Raw genomic sequence first — 14,841 nt, 5'->3', positions numbered from 1 at the left:
CCTTTAACTACCGATACAGAAAGTGGTTAATGTGCAGTCGGCCTAAGCTTGGCATCTACTCCAGGAAATCACTTTAATTGAGAAGCATTAAATGTTAAAATAATTAAAATAGAGAAAAGCCAACACACCGGTGCCCATGGAGGGGTTTGGACACCCCCGGGCATGTTTTTTCCGTCTCACCTGTGCCCACGGTGCGGATTTTGGATGGCGGGAGGGGTCCCCACGGTTCCCCTGCCATCCCTGCGTGCTGGCAGAAAAGTTGAGAGCATCTTGGGGTGCCGTGTGGCAGGGATGGAGATGCTCCCCCCAAACCCACCCACCTCTCCGTCCCCACAAAAAGCCAGGGCACTATGACCCGTGTCACTCGTCCTGGATCCCGAGCCCAAAGATCCAACAGTGCTGGAGCAGGTGATGCTGACGGTGGAAGGAGAAAAACAATAAATCCCAAAACCAGCAGCTGCTAAAGAGCATCCCGAGTTTTATTTGACATCGCTTTCCCTCCAGGCGAGGGGGTGACCGTACACATCTCATGCCGACACGCAGGAGGGCAGGGTACAAAAGCAACACCCCAGGCCCGAGTTTGGGAGGACTGGGGGAGGTCCTTTCTCCCCAAAGACTTGGCAATAAATAAGGTTTTAATCTTTGATTTTTTTTTTAATTATTATTTTTTTGTTGGGTTTTATTTTTCCTTTTTTTTTTCCCCTCCCCCCCCCCAGGAAACAAGACTCTCACTTTCTGGAACTGTACAAAATTTACACAGCAAAGGGAGCAAGGGGGGACACATTTGGCCTTGTCAATGGAGAGCAGCGGGCACGGCTCCCCCGGCCCCCTCCCCCCAGCCGTGCCCAGTGAGGCTGGGGGCTTGGCACACAGCAGCACCCGAAGCTGGGGAGGGGGGGAGGCACATGGGTGCAGCTCCTGCAGCACCAACACACCCACGCAGGGGGGACAGGAGGGACAGGGACATACCAGTGATGTGCTTTCTTGTGTGGCAATGTTTTGGGGTTTTTTTAACTCTTATTTTTTCTCTCCTTTGATTTTGGAGCAGCACCCCCGCTCCAGCCTCTGGTTGCAGCCATGTAACTGGGTCTGCCACCAGCCCCCACAAAGGGCAGCCTGGGACCATCAGCACCACCCCAGAGCTGGGGGGTTATGGTGGGGACCCCACGGGCAGGGAATGCCCACGGGGCTGGGGTGGAGTTGGGCACCCCAGGCAGAGAACACAGAGCTGGATTTTATCATCAGGTCAAACACCTGGTGAGCGTGGGGTGTGAGCAAGCAGCTGCCTGGGGTCTCATCCACCCTGTCCCCTCCAGTTCCCACCATGTGGGTGCTTCTGCAGCTGATGAAATGCCCTTTTCCCCCTCTTCTTGGGGGGAATTTTTTGCAATATCCTCAGAGCAAACATTCCCCACCTTCCCCCTGACCCTTCCCCAGCTCCTCTCCCTGTGTCAGCCCCGCTTGGCCCTTGGGCAGCTCAGGCTGCGGGCTTCTATTTTTTCTTCTCTTTTAATTCCTCCCCACCACGCAACCAAGGTCAAACCCGCAGTGATGCACTGTAAGCACTCCTGGGGATCAATCACAGCCCCAGAGCCGCCCGCACGCAGAACAGCATCACCCCCGGGCAGTGGGGCGATGGTCCTGGCCTCACTAAAATAAACCCTTCTACAATATAGAATTTTCTTTCCACTGAGGGTCCGGGCAACATCAAGTTGCATATCAAGTCCATACCGAAAAATAATTCTTGAAAATAGCGGCGGGAGGGGTGCGGGGCTGTTGTGGGCACCGGGATGATCTCTGCCACCCCTGATTGTCCTTCCCTCCTGCCGGCTCGCACCATTGCTCCATCACACACCCCGCCGAGCCCCAGCCCTGTGCCGGCATCTTCACCATATGGCCCATGTGCCAACACCTGTCTTGTGCTTACACCCAAAAGCATCTGTGCCCCCCAGCCCAGGCACAGCCGCCCCCACCACTGCCGATGCCATTCCCCCCCTCCAGCCCTCCGGGGCTGGTTCCCATGGGAAATCCTGGAAATGTCAATCGCCAGCGAGATGGCTTGTGGGCTGGGGGGGGCAGCGAGAGGGGACCAGGGTGGGGGGTGAGCAGCGCTTAGAAAGGGGGGTGATCCATGTCGTCCAGCCAAGAGGCCGGGCTGGTGGGAAAGTCTGGGTACCCGACGCTGCTCCCCGTGGAGATGTCGGAGGTGGGGCCCCCCCCGGCCATGGCCCGCAGCGTCTGACTCACCCCCTGTGCCCCGTGGGCCACCAGCCCCAGGTTGCCGTCCATGGCATAGTCCAGCCCGTTGAGTAAGGGGGGGTGGGCCGGCAGGGAGGAGATAGAGGATGGCGACTGGGGGAGGCCGTAGGGACTCCCGTCCCGCAAGTCCTGGTACGACTGTCCCGTCCCCTCCATGGAGAAGCTGCCGTTCAGCAACTGTCCGCCCGCCACGTCCCCCACGGTGCCGTAAACTCTGTTGGTGTGGCCGAGCTCGGAGAGGATCTGGTCTTCTGCTGGGGAGAGCAGAGAGGGGGGGTCAGCACAGAGGGAACCCCAGAGCCCCCCACCCCACGCCAGCACCCCGCTCACCGCGGAAGCTGAGCTCGCTGTCGCTGACTCCGCAGTCCTCGGCCGAGCTCTCCTTCTCCAGCTTGCCGCCCCCCCGGCTCCGCTTGACACTCTTGTAAAACTGTCCCCAGCGGTGCCGCCCCGCGTCCTTCTTCAGCCGCTTCTCCTTGGCACGGCGATTCTGGAACCACACCTGGGATGGGAAATGGGGACATCAGTGGCATCGCAGCACACTGGCACCCTTGCAACCTGGCTCCCACGCAACCCAGCACCCCTGCAACCCATCTCCCAAGCATCCATGCCACCCTGGCACCCCAGCGGGACCCCTGCATGGGAAAGGGCATCCCCACGGCCTCACCTGCACCACCCTCATGTCGAGCCCCGTCTCGGAGGAGAGCTGCTCCCGCACGTGTCGGGCAGGCTTGGGGGAGTTTTTGTAGGCATTCTTCAGTGTCTCCAGCTGCTTGGCCGTGATGGTGGTCCGGGGCCGCTTAGCGCCCGCCTCGGAGTCATCTGCAGGCAAAGAAACTGGTACCAGCCCCAACTGCAGCAGCGTGAGTGACCCCAAACCACCAGCCCACAGCACTAGGGAAAAGCTCCCAAATAACAGCTGCCCCAGAGCCCGCAGCAACCCCTTCCCACAGCTACAATGCAGTGACATGACCCACAGCCACCCCTCGGTGTGATGTCCCACCTCGTAGTCCTTTCGGGGTACCTACCGTTCTGCTTGGCAGTCTCGTAGTCCTCCTTGCAGACCAGCCGCCCGTCCTCCATCAGGTAGAACTCGTCGCCGGTGGCCAGCTGCCGGCTGCAGATGATGCAGGCGAAGCAGTGGAGGTGGTACACAAAGTCTTGGGCTTTGCGGACCACCTGGGTGGGGGGGATGCCCTGCTGGCACGCCGTGCATTTGGTCCCAAAACGTCTGTAAGGAGAAGAGGGCGACCGTGAGCCCCCCAGCGAGGTGGGCTTCACCAGAGATGGGGTGGGAACCAGGAGACAGGGCAGAGTTTAAACCAGCAATCAACCTAATTATGCATGACACTTCACACGGCAGGGGTTTATCTTCTTCAGTGTGAAAGACCGGCCTAATGGAGCTGAGGAAGGTTTGATTTTAATGGTTCTTTTAACTAATGCTTATAGGCTGCCTGATTTTCCCCCACAAGGACAGTACATATTTCATCCACGTTAATACCAAATAAATTAATTACACCGCCCCGCTAGCATGATGAATCCCAGATTAATGCAGAATGATGGGGCTCTTACACCGTAATGACAGCCCAACGGGTGCATCGGGTGTGCTGGCTTGGGGTAGGCGTGAGCCTAAGCAAGCCCACCAGCACGGCTGCGAGGAGCAAGCAAGAGGTGTGCAACCAGCATGTAAGAAGTGTGGAAGCAGCATGTAAGTACCATGCAAGAATGGTGCAAGGAGTGTGGAACATGAATGCAAAAAGTGTGCAAGCAGATGCTAGAAGTGTGGAAGCAACATGCAAGAAGCACGCAAGAATGGGACAAGAAGCATGCAATGAGGGTGGAAAAGGCATTCAAGGACCATGTAAGAACGGGGCAAGAAGTTTGGAATGTGCGTGCAAGAAGCATGGAAGCAGTATGCAAGGAACGTGCAAGAATGGTGCAAGAAGTGTGGAAGCAGCATGCAAGAATAGGATGAAAAGCATGGAAGGAACGTGCAAGCAGTTGTGCAAAGAACATGCAAGAAGTGTGGAAGAAACATGCAAGGGCCATGTAAGAATTGTGCAAGAATTGTGCAAGGAGTGTGCCTCATGGAGCTATCCTGGCATTGCAGCCCCTCTGGGGAAAACACAAGCCCTTCAGCCCCCAGTCCCAAGGCTGCAGGGGCAGGCGGTGACATTTGGGGTTCCCCAGAGGTTACAGCCACCCCAGGCACCTCTTGCTGCCCCTCCAAGGGCTGAACATCCCCCTACCACGCAAAAATCACCCTGAGAGACCCACAGCTGCCTGTGTCCTCACACTGTCCATGAAGCTGGGGCACAGCCACCAAAGCTGGGCCCCTGAGACTGTCCCCGAGTCATGCAAGTGTCACCCAGAGTTGGGTGGTGGGCACCAAACATGAGTGGCACTGGCGCTATTTCAACAGCTGCCCAAAGGGGTGTTAGAAGCAGAAGGTGAGGAGGGAAAAACCTATTTTGTCTCATTTTCTGGGCTTGTATCCTAAAGGGAGAGTCCCTGGACATCTGCTGGGGAGACCTCAGCTCTCCCCGAGTCAGCTGAGAGGGAGGGTGGGAGGTGATGTAGAGAGGGAGGGAGGGATGAAGAGATGGAGTGAGGGATGAAGGAAGGGATAGAACAGACAGCCAGACGATGCTTTTCTGTACCCAAGACTGAGCCGGTGCACACTCTGCAGCTCCCACCCTCCCTCTGCCCATCCATCACCCCCACATAACCCTATTAAAGCCATTTTAAGCCACGCTCCAGCATCCTAGGGTGTTTCCACACAACCTGGGGATGGCCAGACCAAGGGCAGAGCTGCCCATAGTGGGGGACCAAGCACTGCAATTTGGAGGAGGAAAAAAAAAAAGGTAAAAACCAGAAAAATCTGGTGTTTTTGTAAGTAGCTCCTGTGTTGCAAACCTGCTGCTGAGGTTGGCCTGAAATCCTTGCGTCCTCCACTGGTTACCTACCCCGAAATCAATGAGCGGTTGAAATAAAGGTGAGGCGAGCAAGTGCCGAGATGCTATTGATTGGCACCAAATAATCCAGGCAGGACCTCATCTAAGAAAGTCACTGATCTCTCGGCTCTAATTAACATTGATTACCCGCACCTTTTGGGCGACTATTTAAATGACTTGGAGATTAATAGGCTGGAAAATATCAGAAGCAAAAGTGTTATTACCCAGGCTGGAGCGGCTGCTTTAACCATCACACGCTCGCCAGCTGGGAAGGAGAAATTCAAGATATATCTTTGGCCCTGGTGACTTGTGGGGGTGACACATAGGAGGCCTGAGAGCCTGGGGATGGGCAGGCAGGGAAAGTCCTGGCCAGGGATTAGCACGGGGTGTAAGCACCATGGGTTGGTTTAGCCAGTGATAGGAAGAGCTGGAGCGACCAGCGATGAGCAGGAGATGATGGCCAGGATCCTCCTCCCCGCAGAGCTGTGCCCAGCCCCGGTGCAACATCCTCTTGCCATCCCTTGGGAAAGCTCCTGAGTATCGCCAGCAGCCAGAGCATCCCTGATGGAAAGTCCATTTTTAATGGGAAACAGGTTGTCCTGTCCCGGGGGAGCAGGGAAAGGCTGAGGCTGCAGCATCACACAGGTCAGAGGCAGCTGCCAACAAATCAAATTAAGTTTTCACACTACTGGAAGGAAAAAGCCAAATCAAACCGAACCAAACCAAACTGAACCACTAAAAATGTAAAATGATAAAAAGCAGAAGGGAGAAAAATGGCATCAGCAAACCCCAGCGAGGCGAGCGAGGGGCTCGGGCAGGAGCAGGCAGCAATGCCGCTGCCTTGCGCGGTTTTATCCTGCCCTCTAGCTCTGAACAGAGCCGGGGCCGCTGCTGAACCACGGCAGCTCGACATCCCACAGGGGGCTGAAACCAGCACAGGAGAGGGACAGGAGCATCGGGGGGATTTGGAGCTTTAAGAAGGTTAAATCCCAAGAAGCAGCATCCGACTTGCGACAACAGTAGAGTAGCAACATATTTTTTGTTGTGACAATAAAGGAAAATAAAGATTTTGGAGAAATAACGTCTAAAAACAGGCTGTGTGTTTGCTTCACACACGGAGAGACGCTGCATTCGGGGGGCTGTGCCCCCAAGAAGTACTCACTTGAAGAAGTCCTCCTTGCAGTAGACGCTGCCCGCCCGGGAGAAGCAGCGGTCGGCCAGCTGCATCTGACAGTCGGCGCACTTGAGGCAGGAGCTGTGCCAGTGCCGGTCCAGGACCTTGAGGATGAATTTGTCCAGGATGTGCTGGTTGCAGCCGGCGCACTGGGGGATCTCTGGGCAGGGCAGGGAGAGAGAAGGAGAGAAAAAGTAGCGTCAGCCACCACAGCCCCCTCCTGGCACATCTTCCTTTGCCAACCTTCGCCAAAATCCTCTGGGTAGCAAAGTCCATGGCTCTGCCAAGCATGGACACACACATGTGATGCTCTTCCCTTCTGCAACCCATTTTTCAGGCCGCGCTCTCTCCTCCCTCCAGGATGGCATCCTGCAGTCCCCAAGCAGGAATACGGCTCATTGCTCCCTGCGGCCACCCTGTCCCCCAAGGGCCAGGCTGCCGGGGGGACCCACGGGGTCCCAGCTGTGACCCAGGGGTGCAGGACACCAACCACCTCCATGCCACCTGCAGAGGATTTTTCAAGATGGGCAAACATTTCTTCTCCTCCACTGCCACTGCATCCTGAGGACCACAAGCCACTTTGCATCCCTCTATGGTCCAAAACCCATTTGGTCCCCAGGACCCTGTTTTTCACATGATGATGGGAACGACACATTTCCGCCCATTTTTTCCCATCCAACTGGGGTGTTACAGACCCATCCCGCTAGAAACAGATGGAAAATGTGTGCATAAGTAAGGCCAGGCTGGAGTGCAGCTGTGGTGGAGAGTCCAGCCCCATGCAGTCCCTCCCGCAGCACCCATGCTATGGGAGGGTGCTGGGAGTAGGAGCATTTTCCTAAGGGAAGATGTACAGCCAGCCACCCAGCCTCCTGTGCAATGTCTGCCTATAGACAGACAGCTTCTATAGATCTGGAGAGCTGGATATTTATCTCTCTCTCTGTCTGCCCACAGTTCAGAATAAACGGGAGGTGCTGTAAAAGTCTGCAGGAGAAGATTGCCGGGTAAAAGCCAGGCACATAATGCTGACACGCACGCATGAAAGAAGATTGATTTTGGGGGGAAGAAAAAAAAAAACAACACATGCCCATAGCTGGAGCTTAAGAGCAGAAGTGATGTTTATGCATAAAGGATGCCAGAGAGCGCTGACAGTAAATATCGAGGGGGGGTGCCTCAGATTATTTCTTTTTTGCCGCTCCAAGTGCTGGGGAGGGTGAGAGGGGAAGCGCTCTCCCCAGCAGAGGTGGCTCTTTCACCTACCGGCGATGGCACCAGCCAGAGGAACAAGTCCCCGCATCCCCCCGGCACCTGGGGCCGGAGCCACCGTGTCCGGGCATGGCGGGGCTCGGCAATGCAGGGGGAGAGGGAGCTCCTGCAGCCTGCCGGGAGCGGGGAAAAACAAAGGAGGGAAAACAGGAAGGAAAAAAGGGAAAGAAGGAAAAAAAAGGGGGGGAGGGGAATAAAAAGGGGAAGGGGAAAAAAAGGAAAAAATAAGGAAATAAAGGAAAAAGTGGGAAGAGGAGAAAAATGGAAAAAGGGGTGGAAAGGAGAAAAAAGGGGGAAAATGAAAAAGGGGGGGAATGAAAAAGGGGGGGAATGAAAAAGGGGGGGAATGAAAAAGGGGGGGAATGAAAGAAAGAAAAAAAAAAGAAAAAAGAAGAAAACAGATAATGTGGGGGAAAGGGGGAGAGTGAAAAAGGAGGGGAAAGGAAAAAAGGTTATAAAAAAGAAAAAAGGAATGAAAAAAAAAGAAAAAAGGGGAAAAAGAAAAAAAGGAGGAAATAAAAAAAGGGAAAAAAGGAAAAAAGGGAAAAAAGGGAAAAAATGAAAAAAGGAGAGATAAGAGGAGAAAAGAATGGGAAAGAGGAAAGGCAGAAAAAGAGGAAAGATGGGAGGAGGAAGAGAGCACAGTAGAAAATTGTACAGCCTTAAACAACATTATTTTTAAACACTTTGAGGTACTGATACGTATCCCAACTGAAGGTGGTTTATTTTTTCAATCATGAGGTTAGATAGTTACAATCCCAGTGCCCTTCAGCCTGTATTTATTGCTGGCATTTAAGCCCCTGTTGCATTAACAACACCAGAAAAAAATACAAAAATACAATTAAAAAAAAATATATATATATATATATTAAAGTATCTACAGCTTCCATAGGTCCCCCTCCTCCTTCCTGCTCTGGAAACACCTGGATGATTTGCTCCTCTGGTTGGCACCAAACACCTTTTCCACATTTCATTTGTTAAACCCGTTTCAGAGCAACGTGAAAACCTTTGGCACAAACGACAGCACCAGCCCGAAGAGGAGACGCATTTGCTGGTATTGCCAAGTAAATCATCACCATTTATTCCAGAAACATGTATTCTCGTTTATGAAACAGGTTTTTATATAAGTGATTATTTATATAAACATGTGTATACATATATATACACATACATGTATATATCTGTTCTCACAAGCTAACAAGCACAGCTTTCTCCTTAAAGACAGCAACACAGCTTAATTTCAACAAACAAACAAACAACTGCAGCAGCTGCTACAATGTCATCCTCCAAATTTCAAGCGATTTATTTTTTAAAAAGAGACCTATTTCTTTTTTCTTTTGATCTGTCTGTAAATTTACAGCAACAAGCAAATGCACTCAGGTCTGTGTGTGCACATGCAGATGTGCAGAAGTCCTATCAACTTGTCTCTTCTTCCCTGTGCATAATAATAATAATAATAACAATAATAATAAAATAAAAATTTAAAAAGTGGGACCTGTGGGGGTACCAGAAGTTGTCCAAGTCAACACACTGGTTTGCCTGATGCACGCAGAGAGAAGAATATCTTAAATATAACCCCTGCATTTTGCTTTGTGCTTTGACACGGCGGCGGCTGCACCAGGGTCGGGTCTGCGCTGCCTGAGGAAAGCCTCATATTTGTTTCACTTGTTTTAACTAAATTATTTGATATAACGGGAATAACGTTAATGACATTGATGTGCTCCCTTGCTGTCGTTGCCCACCAGCATCTCCGGGCTGGCTCTGTGTGTGGCTGGATGCTCCCGCAGACAGCGGGGGGGCACGCAGCCCCACAGCCCCCTCCTCTCCACCTCGGGGGCATGGGGACCGCTCCAGGGATGCAGCAGCCTCAATAAAAACCGTTTCTCGAGGCGGGGGAAAGGCTGGGGGTCACCCCCCCACTCAGGGGGTGATGTGCCAGGGATGGGGAGCGCACAGCCAGTGCGCATCCCTGCCTCCCGCCCGGACAGGATTTGGCCATATCCCATTCAAACCCGTAGCCAGCTCTGCAATCCCCCCCTCCCTGCCCCCGGACCCCCCTCCGCGGCGGGACACCCGAGTGCTGGCCTGACAAGATGGGCTGAGGTCTGTCCCCTCGCCGTGACCATAATTTATTAGCCGCGGGTCCATCTTTCCATCCCGCTCCCTTGCCCCGACGGAAAAGAAAATAATAATAACGATGGAAACGAAACAAACCGGCGCGTGGCCTCAGAAATCCCTCGGACCCCAAAAACCTTCAAATGCGACGGTGGAGGCTATGCCGCGGCAGGGTTTGGGAAGGATGCGCACCCCCATATGCACCCCGCAGCCCGACCCCACACCACGCCAGGCACCCAGGTGGCAAACCACCCCCTTCTTAGGGGGTTTTATTTGCTTTTAGAGGGAAGGAAACGTCACGCGTGGAGGGGACGGTGCTGCAGAATGGGTGTCTCGGCAATGCGGTGGAAAGCCGGAGCACAAAGGCGGTCCGGTCCCCCGGTACCGGAGCACCCAACACCCTCCCCAAAGAAAGCAGCAGGTCGGGGTCTGTTTAAAAAGACTTTCTGCGGAGAGGAAATCTCATTCCTTCACATGAAAAAAAAAAAAATCCTCCAATTCATTTCTCTGCAGCGCGCAAACGACTTTCCCAGCGGCGATTAATCAACCCCCCCGCAGCCCCTTGGCCAGGGGCTGGCGGCACTCGGGCACGATTCCCACAGGCTTTGGCAGAAGTTTTTACTTCGGTGAGATTTGCAAAATAATATTCATAAATAATATTCGGAATCACAGTTGTAAAAATCCCGTCTGCAAAACTGGAGCTGTCAGGGGGAGATTCCCCGAGGCTCGGCTCCCCAAAATCTTGCTGGTGTAGATGCAGTAAGACACAGCCCCTGAATAAGAGAAATAAGCTAAAATAAGGAGGCTGTGCGGCGGTTAAACAGAAAGAAAAATCTGCCATTTAATAGGGATTAGAAATGAAAATATCAAATATTTTCATCACAGGCATGATGAAATATCGAAGTGCTGCTGGGGTGGGTGACCCTGGTGAAGGCAGCGGGGCCGAATTCCCCTTGGGAAGGTGTTCCCTGTCCAGGGGCAGCCCCTTTCGCCCCGGGAAGCCGTTCACACGAGTAACCGGTGCAGGATCAGGCCCCAAATCTGTCATACCACGAAACCCGATGGCCGGGAAACGGCAGAGCCATGGAAACTTTTATAGCAGCCCATCTGCATGTATTTTGCTCCTGCCGCTAATTTTTGCGCTTAAATAAATATTAACAATAATAGCTCGTTGTATTATTATTTATTTCCTGATAATTCCTGATACGCGTCAGTTAGTACCGAAATGGCAGTGTCACGGGTGGGAGAGTTTGGTGGCATCCAGAAGAGCCAAACCAGGGAGCTTTGCTGCGGCGATTGCTGCTCCCGGACACCGAATTTCTCCTCAAACCAGTGGGCCTTCGGGGCCATAAAAGTGACCCTGCCGCTGGGAACCGGTGGCGTTGTTCGGTCGCAGGGGGATGGTCGGAATTTGGCGGTGGGATGGACCCTCCCCACCCCTGCACGCTCTAATCCAAGGGGATTATTCTTCCCCTCTGCTACGGTGAAATATGGTTAAACGTACCCGTCTGCGCCTCCCCCGGGGCACGGCGACAGGACCGAAACGGGGGATAACGGGGACAGTCCCCCCAACGCAGGATGGGGACTGGTCACCGGGAACAGCGGGCAGGGCCACCGGCTTCGCTCCCCTTGGAAAACGAATTCCAGCCGCCCGGGGTGGCCGGGGGCCGGTGAAAGGCACGGAACGGCGCGGGAGGCTCCGGGGAGCAGCGGCGAACGGGGGGTAAAGCCTGGCCCGGAACGGGCAGCTGTCGGGGTGCGCACCCGCCACCACCCCTGCGTGTCTCACGAAACGCGGCCGGGCCCCGCTGCACAGCTGCCCACCCCCGCCGGGCTCTCTCGGTGCTCGGGCCCGTCTCGTCTCCCCGCCTCCACCGGGGCTCCCTCCCCTCAACTTTCCGGGTGCCTCGGGTTGGGGCAGAACATCGCCCGGCTCCTCCCGGAGGGCTTCCCCCCACTCCCGGCCTGCAAGAACGCCCCGGTTCTCAGGAACCGTTTGCAAACTGAGAAGTATAATTAATAATGATGGTGATGATAGTGCCCGCGTAGCTCCAGCCCGCACCACTTGCCGAGCGTCCCCGCCGCCCGCCCGAGCAGCTCCGGAGGTGGGTCGGGGGCGCAGGGGAGCACGGCCGCCCCCGCACCGGCTCCGCTCATCCATAGCGGTGTGCGTGCAGAGGGGCTCCCACCGTGTAGGGTTCGACCCTATAGAAATGGGGAGGCTGCCGGCCCTTATGGCTCACAGCCGGCTGCCGGTGTACGCGTCCCGCTGAGACACGCTTGGGTACCTACACCCGTGGGGTCCATACACATCCATACCTGCGTGGGCGCATGTACCCCCAGATACGCTGACATTCACCCTCACAGCAGGCGCGAATATGTGCTTTCATACGAACATGCTACCTGTAGCTACAGAGCATATATGTGCACATACAGATACGCAGGTGATTTTGGGATAGACGCAAACACGGCGGCATCGTTCCGAGCCAAACCGCGCTCGCCGTCCCGCTAACATGCACGCACTCCAGTGGGGTCCCTTCCCACCCCGCCGTTCGCCCGTGAGGCTCTTCCTGTCGCGATAAACGATATAAGCTGGGGGTCGTGCGCTGCGGGCCGGGAAACCATACACACGTACACTTGCACACGCGCCTCCACACGCACAACCGGAGCCGCGGTCACGAAACCTGCCCGTCGGGACCGGGCCCGCACGGCTCCCGCTGCCCGCCCGGCCCGGGGCACCACTCTTTCTTCCGCACCCTCCTAATTTAATTTACACGTTATTAACGCTGCTACACACAGGTGAAAAAAATAAAGAAGAGTAAAAAAAACACGCCCCGGGAGGAGCGGGAGGCACCTGCCCATCCCGCAGGGCGCTGCCCCTCCAGCCCCTGCCCGCCCTGCCCCGCCGGCCCGGGGCCGCCTTTGCGGCAAGGAGCGAAGGAGGGAGAAGAGAAAAGCGTCCTTACGTTGCACCGGCACACCGAGGATCTCGGGAAGCCCCTTGACAGCCCCTTCGGCAGCGAGCGCGGAGCTTTGCATCATTTTATTGGCCCGGAGGGCGGCGGAGGGGAGAGAAGAGGGGAGGGAGAGACGCGGCCCGGGCCGGCGGAGCCCCACGGCGGGAGGCAGCGCCGGGTCCCGCGGGCGGTGCCGGTGCCGGCCCGGGCGCGGCGCCGCAGCTGTACCCGCCAGCGCCGCCCGCCTCCCATTCATTCACCCGGAGGGGAGCGCGCCTGACGTCACCGCCCGCAGGGGGGCGGGGGCGGGCCGGGCCGCCCGGGGCCAATCGCTGCCCGCTCCGCGCCGGCAGGGGCGGGGCCTGACGGGAGGGAAGGCGGGGCCTGCGGGGCGGGGGCGGGGCCTGCGGGGAAGGGGCGGGGCTGGGGGCGCCCCGCGGAGCACACCGGGGCCAGGCCCGGCCTCGGGCGGCTGTCGCTGTCGCGACATAGCGCTGTCACGACCAGAGGCGCTGCTGGGTGCCAGGGAGGGTGCCATAGGTGGAAAGCGGGGGTAGCACACAGCCCCAGCCCTGTCCTTCCTGCCGCTGAGGACAGGCGCTCAGCCAGGCGGGCACCTTCCCCGGCTGCAGCGGGCACCAGCACATCACCACCTCCTTAATGCCACAGCAATGAGTTAGAGGGGAGACGTTGCTCTCTACAACTACATTAAATGAGATTGGAGCATGGAGGGTGTTGGTCTCTTCTCCCAAGTAATACGTGATAGGACAAGAGGAAATGGCATCAAGTTGCGCCATAGAGGTTTAGATTGGATATTGGGAACAATTTCTTCCCAAAAGGGCTGTCAGGCATTGGAACAGGCTGCCCAGGGCAGTGGTGGAGTCACCATCCCTGGAGGGGTGGAGCAGACAGGGAGATGATGTTCTTGGGGACATGGGTTAGCGCCAGGTTAATGGTTGGGCTCGATGATCTTGACAATTTCTTCCAAGCAAAATGATTCTATGATTTTAAGATCCTATTTCCCAGTGGTTCGTAACTCCCATGGGCAACACCAGCACTGGGTATGGCCAGCTCTGATTCGGCAGGGCACTGGAACACACTCATGGTCCAGAGCCAGTCCCAATAGCACCTCCCACAGGGACACACCTGTGCATGGAAAGCGCCAACCCAACTCCTCAGCGCTGCAGCAAACCCACCTGAGAGCCCACTGGCTGCTATGGCACAAGGGTGGTAGAATCATAGAATCATTTTGATTGGAAAAGACCCTCAAGATCATTGAGTCTAACCATTAACCCAACCCTGGCACTAACCCATGGTGATGCCAAAGGGATGGGGCAAAGGGCTCGACATGACTGTGGCTTCCAAGGGCAAGGGCAAACCCTGTGACAATCCAGCCTGAAGCACCAGAGCAAAACTGATGAGTTGGGAGGCAGCAGTACCCAATGGTACCCGAGGGGCAAAGGGCTGAGTGAGGAAGCTCACCGAAATGCATCTGGAGTGGGTGTCTTGAGCCTCGTGCTTCCCCATGCTCACCACATCACCGGCTTGGGGACAATGATGCGAAATGGTACCAATGTGCTGTGAAGTCCCACTCTGCCCGGCTAGCGGGCACTTACAGCACCGAGCCTGCCCAAGGCGGGTGAAACCTCTGAGGTGGGACATGTGGCAGTGCTGAGAGGGAATGGAAGGATGCTCAGCCCAGACCAGAGCACAGCCACCCTAAGCTCATGTGTGCCCTTTCCATGCTTTCATTTCCAAGCTGAAATACAAACTAGGAAGAGGTTTTTCCCACCTGAAAAAAACATGAACTATCTCCTCAGGAAATGTGCAGGTGGGACACATCAGCAAATAGAAAAAAAAAAAGTAAAAATAAAAGTTATAAAACCTAAGAAATGTATTAAACCTGATGGTTCCTTAGGAAAAAAAATGTTAGCTTTTCAATGACCTGCTGGTTTTTAACCCCGAAAGCTTCATTTTGTCAGCAAAACCCCAGCCAGCTCATCTCACACCACCAGGCAGAGACCTGTGTGCACTCATTGCAGGAGTGAGCTCCTCCCAGCCTCCCACCACAATCCACCAAGCCCCAAAATCACCTCCCCACCGCGAGGGAGGTAAATCC

The 14,841-nt window shown here is 55.3% G+C and overlaps 1 protein-coding gene across 2 annotated transcripts; it reads right to left on the bottom strand.

Moving 5' to 3' along the window:
• Positions 1–458: 458 nt before the first annotated feature.
• Positions 459–12,922, bottom strand: LHX4 (LIM homeobox 4). Of its 2 annotated transcripts, none has more exons than XM_065071805.1 (6): positions 12,732–12,922; positions 6,376–6,547; positions 3,288–3,490; positions 2,927–3,081; positions 2,590–2,761; positions 459–2,513 (listed from the first exon to the last, which is right to left on the bottom strand). In XM_065071805.1, exons 1-6 carry the CDS (start codon positions 12,805–12,807, stop codon positions 2,113–2,115), a joined length of 1,179 nt encoding a protein of 392 aa, XP_064927877.1. In that variant the 5' UTR covers positions 12,808–12,922; the 3' UTR covers positions 459–2,112. The 2 variants fall into 2 exon arrangements, with proteins under 2 accessions (XP_064927877.1, XP_064927876.1); XM_065071804.1 differs by having other exon boundaries at positions 459–2,510; positions 12,732–12,822.
• Between the last annotated feature and the right edge of the window lie 1,919 nt (positions 12,923–14,841).

Source organism: Columba livia, chromosome 8 (genome assembly GCF_036013475.1).
Source record: "Columba livia isolate bColLiv1 breed racing homer chromosome 8, bColLiv1.pat.W.v2, whole genome shotgun sequence".
In the NCBI taxonomy this organism is placed as follows: Eukaryota; Metazoa; Chordata; class Aves; order Columbiformes; family Columbidae; genus Columba; species Columba livia.
The sequence above is the reverse complement of the archived record's forward strand: the minus strand, read 5'-3'. Positions and strand labels throughout refer to the sequence as shown.